The sequence below is a fragment of the Ovis aries genome, chromosome 2 (genome assembly GCF_016772045.2).
Source record: "Ovis aries strain OAR_USU_Benz2616 breed Rambouillet chromosome 2, ARS-UI_Ramb_v3.0, whole genome shotgun sequence".
NCBI classification, from domain to species: domain Eukaryota; kingdom Metazoa; phylum Chordata; class Mammalia; order Artiodactyla; family Bovidae; genus Ovis; species Ovis aries.
Window position 1 is genome coordinate 220,951,984 of NC_056055.1, and position 12,979 is coordinate 220,964,962.

General features: G+C 55.1%; 1 protein-coding gene across 7 annotated transcripts in view; it reads right to left on the reverse strand.

Annotated features, from left to right (window-relative positions):
- Positions 1-1,738: 1,738 nt before the first annotated feature.
- The window catches only part of CFAP65 (cilia and flagella associated protein 65), a 39,468-nt gene continuing 28,227 nt past the window's right edge, over positions 1,739-12,979 (reverse strand). For 2 of the 7 annotated variants that reach the window (XM_027965200.2, XM_027965199.2), the window contains 14 exons: positions 12,004-12,180; positions 11,646-11,712; positions 11,388-11,498; positions 9,234-9,425; positions 8,971-9,129; positions 7,658-7,801; positions 7,138-7,251; positions 6,833-6,940; positions 4,925-4,969; positions 4,486-4,688; positions 3,881-4,009; positions 2,870-3,358; positions 2,051-2,188; positions 1,739-1,937 (listed from right to left, as the gene is read on the reverse strand). In XM_027965200.2, coding sequence (XP_027821001.2) covers positions 1,805-1,937; positions 2,051-2,188; positions 2,870-3,358; positions 3,881-4,009; positions 4,486-4,688; positions 4,925-4,969; positions 6,833-6,940; positions 7,138-7,251; positions 7,658-7,801; positions 8,971-9,129; positions 9,234-9,425; positions 11,388-11,498; positions 11,646-11,712; positions 12,004-12,180 — 2,209 coding nt within the window. In that variant the 3' untranslated portion in view covers positions 1,739-1,804. Of the gene's footprint in view, positions 1,938-2,050; positions 2,189-2,851; positions 3,359-3,880; positions 4,010-4,485; positions 4,689-4,924; positions 4,970-6,832; positions 6,941-7,137; positions 7,252-7,657; positions 7,802-8,970; positions 9,130-9,233; positions 9,426-11,387; positions 11,499-11,645; positions 11,751-12,003; positions 12,181-12,979 lie in introns of those variants that run through there. The other 5 variants (XM_060411312.1, XM_060411311.1, XM_060411313.1 and 2 more) reach the window with 5 other exon arrangements.

Sequence of the window (12,979 nt, forward strand, 5' to 3'; positions counted from 1 at the left end):
GTAACCCTAGCTCCCCCCACCCAGATTTTCCACACCTCATAGCTGTTGCTCCAACCCCTTGCGAGCCTCCAATTTCCCAGGTCAAGGGGCTCAAAATCATTGCTGAAAGCCCAGAAACCAGAACATGGGGACTGGTGGGCCCCACACGAGAGGCCAGACTAACCCTCTTCTCCTTATGCAAGTGGGAATATCCGAGGAGAAGCCGGGAAATGACTTGCCCAAGACCACAGAAGTCGCTGGGACAGAGCCAGACTAGAAACCCGGGTTTCCACCTCTGGAAGAACGCCTAAACTGGCCCCCAGACCCCCTACGCCACCCGGTGGAGCTGGCTCTGCCAGCCCGCATTATCCGGAATCGAAGCGGGCAGCCCTTGAGCCGCGGGCCGGACAGGACAGGGCGGGCGGGGCCGGATGGGAGCCGGATGTCCCCGGGGAGCGGCGCACAGCCTCTCCGACCCGTATGGCGGCGGCGGCGACAGGTGCCTGCGTGGCGATCGGCCCGGGCCCCCGGGCGGGTGCTGAGAGGCCGCCCCTGCCTCACGCGAGCCGAACGAACAAAACGCTCAGGTCCGGTTTGTGCGAGGGGCTCGTCGCGGGGCGGGAGCGGGGGGTCCGGGGCCTGGCTGTGGCCCTCGGCGGTCTCCTGGTCCTGGTCTTCGGCGAGTGCCGTGCTGTCCGGCGCCCGATAGCCGCCGCCCTCACCTGCGCGCATCTGCGGCTGACACGTCGGCGGCCGCGGCGGCCACTGCAGGTGCGCACCTGGTCCGCCCCTCCCTTCCTGGCCACCCTCCACCCGGCCCGGCCCCGCTTGGCTTGGTCCCCAGCGCAAGCCGCGGAGCTTGTGCGGGAGCCCCGGCTCAGCGCGCTTTATACGGCCTACTCAGTCCCCGCCCATAGAGACACACACACGCGCGAGCGCACGCGCGCACACACACACACACACACACACACACACACACACCTGTCCAGGCGCCCGTTTGCTCGGGGCAAATATTGACTCAGAGGAGGCGGAGCGCCCCCTCACCCCTCTCCCCGTCACCGCCTAGGCTTCGGGGCCGGAGCTCCTCTGAGGCCTTGGCGGTGGGGGTGGAGGAGGGTGTCGGGGACCTGGGTGCCTCTGGAACAACACCAGATGTCACTTTTCCACCCACCTGCCTCGGGGAGGGGGTGGGGAGGAGCCGAGGACAGAGGCTACCAGGCGGAGGTTAGGGGGAGCGGGAGGTTGGGTGTCCTAGGGAAACTGGGGCATCCTCTGGCCTGGGGGATTCGAATTCACATTTAATAGGGTCTGTGGCCCGCGGCTTAGCGATGCGCTCCGTCCCCGTCCCAGCATCAAATTCTTGACCTTCCTCGACGTGCCTCGATTTCCCTTCCTCTCAACCTCCACAGAGTCCCGGGAGCCCGGCAGATGCTGAGTAAAAGCTAGCAGTGGAAAGGCCGAACCTCGGAGCTGGTGCGGCGGGGAAAGGGAAGGGATGGCCCCTTTTGCTCCGCGGCCACCTGCTGTGCAGACCAGGCCACCCGGCTCTGCTGGGGCAAAAGCCGGCCAGAAACCACCCCGAGCGCCCTCCACTGGCCAGACCACAGAACTCTCGCCCAGCTGCCTAGTGGAGAGGAGCGACTCAACTTCCCAGCTCCAAAGAGTCAGTGCGGTCCACCTTGGCCGCTTCCACCATCTGTGCCTCTCAGACTGCGCGCGAGTTCTTGTCGCTTATGAGGAAATAAAGTGAAGGCAGATGTGTGTGTGTTGGGGGAGGGGGTAGCTAAATGCTTTACTGGGGGGTGGAGAAAAGGTCGGGAGGAATCTACAGATGCAAGTCGGAAGGGGTGGGCGCTTGCGTCTGCAAACAGTCGGTGGGGGACAGTTCAAACGAGCCGGGCATCTCCGCTTGCTGCGGCCCCGGGGCTGCTGCCGGCAGCGACTCGGGACTCAGAATCCTGGAAGACAGAAAGCCCCAGGTAGGGGAAGTGGTGGAGAAGCTTCCCGGCGCCCCTGCCCGCCCATGCCGCCCCTCGCGCCCTCCGACGGCCGCTGGCCTCGGTTCCCCCACCTGGGAACACTGAGCGGCGGCAGGGCGATGATGCGTGGTCGCGAGGTGAGCACCACCTCCCCGCGGCTCGCCTCCACCAGGATGTTCTGGATCATGTTCTCCAGCAGCGCCTCCTGCAGGATAGCGAAAGCCGGGAGCCTGCGCGGTGGGAGGCGGGCGCGCCGGGGTCAGCGCCGCCACCGACTTGCACTGGGCTTCTCCACTGGCTTCCTCTGTGCTGTACCGTTTGCCCCGAGCTTTAGGTGGATTCTCACTTAACTCCCCGCCCTCCCAACACCATGAAACATTCTCGTCCGGATTTTACAGACGTTCAAACCGTGACTCAAAGAGACAAGGTGCTAAATGGCATGCTGTTGGCACCGGAGAGGGACTCGAACTCGGACAAGCCGGGTTCCCATCCCAGGACCAGGCTTGGGGAAAGGTACTGAGCGATGAGACCGCACAGAAGGAGCTCCTAGGGAATCCCACCGTGGACAGAAAGCCATAGAGCAGCCCCAGGAAACAGCAGTACCAGAAGAGGTGGTACTTTGCTCCCGGCTCTAGAAAGTCACTTAAGTGCTTTGACGACTGTAATCACCCTGCTGGAAGTGGTGTGATGGTAAATGTTAATAGTCTGCTCTTGGAGAAGAAAAATTAAAGCTCAGATCGCCATTCTGTACATAGCGCCTCCTGAGACCTTAAGCTTCCAGCAGCGCAGCCAATGAAGGCGGAGTTGGAAAGAGAAGCTGAGACAGGTAGCCGCCCAGCACACCACTGCCTCCTAGGACCCTTCTGCACTCAGCGCCCCCTCCAAACCTTCACCTGGGCTTGGCTGCTCACCGGCTGATGGCCTCCTTCTCATCTTGCTCTTGCCTCTCCTTCAGTAAGGCCTTCATCTGCTGCTGCCACTGCCATTTCAGGGACTCCTGGGATGTGGGCTGCAGCATGGGCTTCATCTCTGACCAGGGCAACTTCTCCGCCTTGTCTTCCCCCTCCTGCTCTCGCAGCTCTTCCTCGCCCATCTCCTCCTCCTCTTCCATCTCCTCCTCCTCCTCTTCCTCCTCCTCCAGCTCCTCCTCTTCTTCCTCCTCCTTCTCCTCCTCTTCTTCCCCTTCCTTACTCCCCAGCCTCCGTTTGTCCTCCTCCTCCTCCTTCTCTTTGCTGAACTCTGAGCTCTTGGATGACTGAGATGGGGCTGGCACCACGTGCAGGCTGTTGTGGGCCACGAACCTGGCTGACTGCTCATTCCAGAACTGGCAGAAGTAAGGCATTTGTTCCACCAGGTTTTGTCCCACAGCCTCATGGAAGAGCTTGTCTTCCAGCAGGCCCCTGGGTGGGCAGAGAGGGCGGAGAAGGTCCTCACTGAGAGGCCTTGCAGCCCCCTGTGGGGGACTCTGGTTTCAGGGTTCCCCAAGGGGTGGTTCTTGACTACTGTGGCCACAGGTGCTGGTGGGGGGCTGATCAATTGCTCTTCCCACCGTTTCTTCTTTAGAAAAAGGCATCTCTGGCCCCCCTCCCCCTCGGATTCTTAAGGGTGATCATTATATGATAGTGGAAGAACCAGGAGGTCAGAGGTGCCGAGATGAGGGTGGGAGCCCTGGAAAACAGTGGCCCAGCTCCAGACCCCATCTACCAGCCGCAACGAGGCAGAACTTGGGACGCAGCCCTGATGATCCCTCCAGCCAGGCCACCCTCCAGAAGGGCCTGGAACAACCTGTGGAAGGGATCTTGTGAAGAAGTTCTATCTTTTGGGAAAGGAAGGGCTGGGACTTGTGGGGCTTTGGGTGGGCCCAGAGTTGACCGAACTCACGAGGGAGGCAGAGGGGTGAGGGTTTTGGGGAGGGTGCTCACCTGATGATGGCGGAGAGGCAGTCAATCAGAAGCTGCTTCTCCTGGTTGGAGACAGAGGCCCACTTGTCAGGGGATTCTTCCTCACCAGCCTCCGACTCCACCTTGGGGCACATCCTCTTTGGCAGCTCCCTGGGGGGCGGGGCAGGCCATAGCATTCTGAGTGGCCTGGGCAAGCCACCATGCTGGGGTCAGGGGCCTGAGCAGTGATGGTGGCTGCCCAGTCATGAGGACCTAGGTGAGCTTGCAGCAGCCTCTAGTCTTAACCCAAACACAGTGCTGCTGCATTTTGGGAATCAAGTCCAACTCTCAGAGTCAGCACAGGCCTTGGAGACGCTCCAAGGTGGAAAGGGAGGGAGGAGGGGAGGCAGGGAGGCCTAGGTGGGTTCCCCAGGGGGCTCTGGCTCTCTGCCCCTCCTCATAAGGGCCTAACAGTAGCGGGGGAATCTCGGGGCCAGCAGGGCCCCAGTAGTCCCGCTGATGGCTGCACGTGCTCCAAGCCCTCAGCAAGGGTTAGGTCTGGGTAGCCCCTGCTCTGGAGTGTGTGTGGGAGGGGCGGTGCAGAGAGCAGAGAAAGGAGACCCCTCCCTCCCTCCCTGAGAGTTCACCAGTGCAAGAAGTGGTGGGGAAAGTCGGAGAAGTAGTTGGCCAGGAAGTAGTCGGTGGCATGGGCACGGGCAGTGAGGCCTAGGCAGAGCATGCCTGGCGACGGCGGCTGGGGGCATGGCCAGAATGTCTCCTTCTTCGCCATCTTGAGGTTCCAGCTGGTCGGCCGGTTGAGATCCTGCTGGTTCTTGATGGGGGGCAGCGTCTTTGGGAAAGGGGAGGCACTGACGACAGGGGCTAGGGACTGCACTCCCATCACTGATGTGTGCTTAGTCCCCCAACCAGGCCTTTGGCGACACCTCTGGCATCTCATCCCCACCCATCAGTACTTTCATCCCTCCCTTCCAGCAGGCTGGACTGGGGGTTGGAGGTATCTCTGGGGAGCAAGCAAGGATCCTTTCAAGACATCTTAAGGAGATGGGCCTGGGCTTACGTCCTCACCTTGTACTTTCTCACAGGCTCACAAGCTGTACAATATGCCCTTTTCTGTGGAAGCAAAGAGACCCTTGCTTAGGATGCAAGAGGCCTGGAGGGATTCCCTTCGTCCTTCCCTTCCTGCTGACTGACCCACAGAAGGCCTGAAGTCAGCGCCACCACCTGCTGCCCTCTTGATCCTGCACAACTCCTAGCCACACCCTCTTCCAGAAGGTTCCCCAGGGAAGCACTGCCTACAGATGAGGGAAATCTGGCTACCTTGCTAAAGGGAAGGAAAGGAGACACCACCACACAGCGCAGGCTGCTCAAGCAGCACTTGTCCCCAGGGCCCAGGAACACTGCGCTTTAGAGGGATGAGTAAACAGCCTCCCATATTAAGCCTTAATTCAGAAATCCCTTCTTCCATAGCCCTCAAAACATGATTTGCCTTCAGAGCTGGGCTAGAGCCTCAGAGTGAGGCAGTGCCTCCCTGGGGGTTCAGTGTGGGGGACACAGGGGCGATCAAGGTGCAAGAGTGCCACCATTGGGAGGAGGAAGCAAGGTGGACATGTTGACTCATTTATTACCAGTCCCCTTGCATAAATACTAATATTAGCCCATATTGAGTGGAGGCTTTCTGGGCACCAGGCACTGTTGTAGGTAATCTACAAGCATCAACTCATTTAATCCTCCCACCAATGCCACAAAGTGGATCATTTATTTGTGTTTTAAAAGTTTTAAAACTTTTCTTTTTAACCTTTTTTGTTTGTTTTTGGCCACCCTGCACAGCTTGTGGGATCTCACTTCCCCAACCAGAGACTGAACCTGGGCCATGGCAGTGAAAGCCCGGAATCCTAACCATGAGTCCACCACGGAATTCCTTTTGTAAACCTTCTTAATATGGAAAATTTCAAAGGTATGCACAAGTGGACTTTCCTGGTGGTCCAGTGGCTGAGACTTCATGCTCTCAATGTAGAGGGCCCGGGTTCAATACCTGGTTGGGGAACTAGACCCCAAATGCCACAACTAAATATCCCATGTACCACAATGGAGATTAGAGATCTCGTGTGCCAGAACTAAGACCAGGTGCAGCCCAATAAATAAATAAAAATACATATTATTAAATAGTATACAAAAGTGCTGAGAATGCTACAAAGAGTTCTCCATTACAGCCAACCCAGCTTCAACAATTACCAGTTTATGGCAATCTTCTCATCTAGACTATCTTGAAACCAATCTCAGATGTCATATGACTCCCATTATATAGTTGAGGGAACTAAAGAGGTTAAATAACTTAGCTAATATCCATCAAAGGTCAAAAACTAAGCCAGACACTTGTTTCCAGAGCCTCCACCTGAAAACACTATGCCACCTTCCCTTCCACCAGAAGGTGGGCTCTGCCTGTTTCCCCCTGGATCCCCAGTGGCCAGCACCCAGTAGCCACTCATTAAATACAGGCTACATGAGGGAGAGAATGGTCAGCCAGCTTTCTGTATTCACAGTTTCTTGGGAGGGGCTATGCTTAGTCTGGAGAAGGCAATGGCAACCCACTCCAGTACTCCTGCCTGGAAAATCCCATGGGTGGAGGAGCCTGCTAGGCTGCAGTCCATGGGATTGCTAAGAGTCGGGCACGACTGAACGACTTCACTTTCACTTTTCACTTTCCTACATAGGAGAAGGAAATGGTAACCCACTCCAGTGTTCTTGCCTGGAGAATCCCAGGGATGGGGGAGCCTGGTGGGCTGCCATCTATGGGGTCGCACAGAGTCGGACACGACTGAAGTGACTTAGCATGCTTAGTCTAATAAAAGAAATTTAATCTCTTATGTCAGGCTGGTCAGCTTTTAGGACCACCTCGGATCACCACCTCTGTCCCCTCTGGCAAGGCTAATCAGAAGGCTCTGTGGTGTTCAGAGCCCACCCTCCCCTCCTCACCTTCACTTTCCTATCTGTGATGGTGAACTCCACTTCCTGCCGCAGCTTCTCGTCTTTCCACTCCTGCAGGTCCTTACGGTACTGCCTCAGGCGTTCCTGTTGGTACACCTGTGGCTCAGGACAAGGAGAGAGAAGACCAGGTCTGGAGGGCCTTGGCCTGGGCCTGTGCTGTGGTCCCCCCACTCTTCCAGAGCTTGGCCCTTAGAAGAGGGGCCTTGGGGGGATCTGGGGATCTCACAGACCACCGCACCCCCCCAAGACTGGGAGCTGTGTGCCATCCAGCTTCTCTTTGAGGGTGGTCCTACCTTGCATATCAGGTCCATGCTATAGAAGCTGGCATGCACTGAGGCCTTCAGGGTCACTATGAATGGGATTGTCTCTTCAGGAGCCACCTTTCCTTTCATAGGACTCACAGACACCTATTTATATTTGGGGAAGGAGTCTCTCTGGAGCTTCACAGGGCTGGGATGGGACAAGATGGGATAGCACAGGATGGGATGGGGTGGGATGAAGTGGGATGGGATGGAGTGGGGTGGGATGGGATGGAGTAGAGTGGGATGGGATGGGATGGAGTGGGGTTGAATGGTATGGAGTAGGAAGGAGTGTGGATGGGATGGAGTGGAATGAGATGGGATGGGATGGAGTGAGATGGAGTGGGATGGGATGGAGTGGAATGGGGTGGGATGGGATGGAGTAGTGTGGGATGGGATGGGATGGGATGGAGTGGAGTGGGATGGGATGGAGCAGGGTGGGATGGGTTGGAATGGGATAAGTCTAGAGGCCCTCTGAAGGTTCTGGTTCCCTGCAAACACAGGGAACTCTCACCTCCCCAAAATCTAGAGGCTTCAGCTGCCAGGCGAAGACAACTGTCTCATTCTTGGAGATGTTGTTAAGGAACAGCAGGCGGCTGCACTTGCTCTGCACAGGAATGTTTCCCAGGGAGATATGTGACTGGGACAGGAAGACATTCTGTTGGTGGAGACAACACAACGGCAACTTTGGGAGGTGAAGAAATACTCAGCCTAGCCACCAGTACCAGTCACAAGTGCTTTCAACAGGCCAGGTACCATTGTCGGCAACTGACAGGCATTTAATTCTCACAGTGGCCCAGGGATATAGGCACCACTGTTGTCTCCACTTTACAGATGTTCAGAGCATATAAATAATTTTCCAAAGGTCTCTAGGATAAACCCAGACAGTATCACTCTGAAGCCTATGGTTTTGACCATTTAAAACAGTCTTGAAAGGGCTGATAAATCAGAATTTGCTTACAAAAAGCAGAAGCAAGGCTAATATGATTTGAGTCTCTGAAGGGTAGTTGTGAACTACTAGGTGGTCAGCTGCTGGCATCTTCACCGGCACAGAGCAGGAGTTGTGTGGTAGGGGTGTCTGGAAAGACCGAGGCCATGGAAGGGGCATTTTCTTGGTCTAGACCCTGAGTTCCTCCAGAGCTGAGACTCTGGCACTTTTGTGTGTCCCCAAAACTGTGTCCTCCATGGTACTCATCCTTAGTAAGAGTCCAAACAGGGGAGAAGGGGAAGAGTAGACAGGCAGATGTATTGGTGGATAGTGACTGGACGAGTGCATGGACGGTTGAATGGAGGGACAGGTGGATAGATACGGGATGAGCGAATGGGCATGTGGGTCAGTGGGGAAACACATGGAAGGTGGATGGATGAATGAGGCAGGCCTCAAAACAGTGGGAAGTGTGTGAACTAAAGGCAGGGTTACTGACCCTAGGTATCTTTCAGCAAAATCCATCTAGTTCCAAGGGAGAGGCTGTTCTGAATGAAGATAGCATCTCAGAGCCCTAGAATAGGCTTCTTTCTACCCCTCCCAGTGCCCCACCAAATGCCCCGAGGTGAGGGTGGCTGGGGCCGCGCAGCAGGGGGAGCCTTGCGCAGGAACACCTGTGGGCACTAGCGGGCAGGGTAAGCCTCTCCTGGAGCGGGTGCTGCATTCTAAATATGGAGGAGGGTCAGTTCCAGACACTCCCCCCACCCCCACCCGCCCCATATCCCTTTCCTTTTCCAACTCTGTGTCATTCCCTTCTCAGCCTCCTCGTCCCGCTGCGCCAGCCCCCCTGGGCCCTCAGGCTCCCCCTAGGCCTCAGGCCTTCCCTGCTCCCTTTGCCTTACCTGTCCAGGTACCATCAGCCTTGAGTGGATGGCGTTGTTGTCCCACAAAGAGAGGTTGTGGAATGGGGCCGCGTCCCCCAGGACGTGGGGGTCATAGCCCACTCCCTGGAAGCGGATGACGGCCGAGTTCCATCCCAGGATGTGGATGGGTACATCTACCTGGGAGGTTAGGCAGGTGGGTGCAGGCCCTCATCAGAGCAAAGCCTGCTGGGAGGGGGCCACCTCCAAACCCCCACCCTGTGTGAGCTGGGGCTTCCGCTCACCGTGTAGGTCTTGGCTTCAATAGGCGAGAAGATCCAGAAGACCCGGGCAGTTGTGCCTGGCTGGATCTCCCCTTTGGGGTTGAGGCAGCAGAAGATGGGGTGATCAAAATTTTTTTCCCGAACCTGTGACAGGATGTTGGTCTGGATCTCATATGTTACGGGCACCGAGCCACCATTATACAACTCATAAATCTGCAGGGGGAGGAATAGAGGAATCTTCACACCCACTCAAGTCCACAACGTAGGGAGGCTGGGATTCTGTGTTCACTGTGGGAGGGTGGGTTGATCTCCATGAGGTCACCCTTACAGTCCCAGACTTCCCCTAAAAACTTCTGATTTCCCTTCTGCCTGGATCACCCACAAAGTATACAACTGTATTTTAAGCCTGCAACATTTTAGTACAATATGTAATCTTCATATTATTTGCTCTCAACGTACCTAAGTCAAGTGTAAGGGGACACTAATGCTTGTGTCCACAGTGCTGGAATTTGGGGAAACGTCCATGCACTCACCATCCGGACCCTTCATGGTTTTCTAGACTCTCATTCTAATTACCTGGGAGGCTGCCACTTTCCACCTCTGCCATTAGAGGTAGTTGTGCTTAAAGGCAGAAAAGGGAGCAGAAGGAAGGTATGAGGTCCCCCAAGGCTAACCCTGAAGTCGGGGAGTCACAGAACATCCTGCCTGAAACCAGAGGTCTTCTGGTCCAAGACTCCATGTTAGAAATGAGAGAAAGAAGACAGTGAGAATAAAGAGTTTGTCTGGATTTAGGTTCAGCCTCCCCATCCTTCTCAGCACCCACTCCTGAATGTGCTTTTTTTCCTGTAGCTTGGATGGTTGTCTGAGCTTCAGACCTGGTATCCAACTTCTATTTGATGACTCCTCCTTGTTGTTTCATAGGCATCTTACATTTGGCCAAGACCAAATTCTTTACAACCTATTCCTCCCCCTAGTGAATCTCACTTCAGCAAATGGCACCTACATATTCCCAGGAGTTCAAAGTAGGAATCCAATACATTTTCCTCCATCCCCTTCTCTTACTTTCCAGATCTAATCCCCAGCAAGTCCCAGTGATTCTGTCTTCAAAATGTAGATTAAATCTGTTCATTCACTGTGTTTCTGCTGCCTTCTTGCAGGTCCCGGCCACCATCTGTCATCATCTTATGAATGAAAGGAGATGCTTGACTGCAGTTGTGGAGTTTGGTTGGCGGTACAAGTTGGTCTTCTCCTTTGTCCATTTTCCACTGTCTGTGTTCAGTGTCACAGGGGAGTGGTCTGGTCTCTCTGGAAAGCTCTCCAGGAAGCATATGAGTCTTTGCTTGTCTTTTTGAGGGTCTGGGCTTCTGGGTGAGGCTTCTGGGAAGCCAGTGGGTAGACGGGTGGTGTAAGGAAGTGAGCAGAGCCCGGGGCCATGAGACCCTCTCTCGGGTCTAGGAAGCCCTTTTATTTTGCTCCAGGCTGAGTGCCTGGAGGCCTCTCCCAGAAACACAAGGGATTCTAAATGATTAGAAATTTCAGAGTTGTGAAATGTTTGGAAAAATTCTACATCTCCCTCTGGGAGATTTCCAGCGTACATTTTCAGAACGAAGGAACCTGGTTCCCTCCAATTAATAGAGACAATTCTGTAGCTTCATGAGGATTCACTTTCTAGCATTTCAGCCTCCAGAAAGATGCCCTTTTTGGAGCAGTAATTTTCAAGATGTGACCGTCAATAAGCAGGTGCTGAAACCAGTTTATCAGGCCATGTCCGGCATTTAAAAAGTGGAACAGAATAAAAAAGAAAACATCAGAGCACTCAGCATGTAGTGGTGTACGTATTGACTTGTGATACTTTTGTTTCAGTTGGATGTGTATGTATAAACTGGGTTTTCCAAAATATACTATGGTTCGTGGTCAAGTTTGAAAAACCCTGTGTTAAAGGAAGGAACCCCCTGCTTTTGCATGGGAATGGGGCCTGGCAAAGGGCTCAGCACCAGTGCCTAGAAGCTGAAGCCTCTCGCCTTGGGTCTCTCCCAGTTGCCCAATCTTGAGGTTCAACCTGCAACCCCACCTCTGTGAGTGAGGACAGGGGCCTTGTCATCCTGTCATGGGCTGATGCAGACACACAGAGAACACTTCAGCATCCTGGTGAGCAGGACCACGTAGACCACTGACCTGCCTCGGGGGCAATGTGTCACCAATGGGGACAGGGATGAACTGATGGCTGGTGGAGGTGAAGTGCACATACTTCTGCTCCAGCTTCACCGTCACACCTATGAAATTGAGCTGGAAAGAGAAAGCCCATGAGCAGCATCCTTCCCTGGGAGGAACTGAAGTGCCCAGAGGAGAGATGTGGACCCCAGTCCCCTGGGGAACGGTGCTCCCTATACCACTCTCTAGGCTCTCCAGGACAGGACAAGGGCGGGACCTCACCAGGATCTCCCGGCCATGGGACACCTTGAAGAGCACCGGGAGGCGGTCAGTGCCGATGAACAGATGGCTGGAAGGGAGGAGACAGTCCAGGATGACTTACTGAACCTTGGTATGGATGGAAGAACAAAGGGTCATGGCACGCGTGTGGCTTTGGGCTGGCTACGCGGAAATCCCTGAGCTGGGATGGGGCAAGAGGAAAATTAAACCTCCCCTGTAGGTGGGAAGGCAACACCTTCTCAGGGTGGTGGCCACTCAGGGTACCCTGGAGTCACACAGTGTAAGGCCAGGCTCCTCCAGGGGTTGGGGGAAATGGAGGTCTTCGGGACTGGAAGGGCGGGGTGAGCGGTGGGGGCAGCACCTGTATTTGAGCTCCACCATCTGCTCTTGCCCGGGACTCAGGCTCCCAGCCTTGGGACTGATGGAGAAGATGCAATTGTCCTGCACACGCATCTGGTGCAGCTCGGTGCCATCAAACTCTGCCTTCTCTGCCCAGAGCTCCAGGTCGATCTGCTGGTCACTCGGGAAGAGGAAGGCCCTAGGGGAGGGGTGCAAGACAGAAGGGGCGAAGGAGCCTCTCGGTCAGACCAGAGGCAGGAGCTCTGAGCCCCAGCTGGGATGCATGGAGGCCTCCTCTATTCCCTCTCCCTCTTCTCCGCCATTAGGCAAGCTGTCCCGTGCAAGGCTGAGCAAACACTGAGGCTGTGGATTCTCATTTCATAATGGCCCCCAAACCTAGGAACAGAAGCAGTGACTAAATGGAGTATGGAAATTGGGGCTCCCATTGTGGGAACCAGGGGTCAGCGGGCTGCTTGTATATGTGGCCACTTTGAGCTTGGCAGTGACCCTGGAGGGGTCTGTGTGACAAAGAGCTTAGGAAGGGCCATTTGAGGCACCTAGGAATGTCAGCAGCACCAACTAGGTGGCCCCAAGAAGACTGGCATTTTTGAGTCCAAAGCAAGGCTGGGCATAGAATCAGTGCCCCTGTGATGCCAGGTGCTCCAGTAGAGCAGATATTGCATTCTGAAAGGTGCCCAAATAAGTGATAAAGGGGTCCCAAGATCGCAATCTGAAAAGAAGGCTCCATCCACTCTCAGAGGGATTAACTGGCCTCAAACTGGGCAGGGTATATGAACAGGGAATAGCCAGAAGCGGGGAGAAATGGGCATCACACCTGAAAAGACTCAAGGAGAGTCTTGGGAAAATGCAAATCAAAATCCCCTCAAATCAATCTTAAGTATTTTCACATCTGAATCGTGAAAAATGGTTACATTTGATGCTGGTAAGTTCAGGAAGGACAGACATCCTCGAATACAGGGAGAGGAGGAATTGCTCCC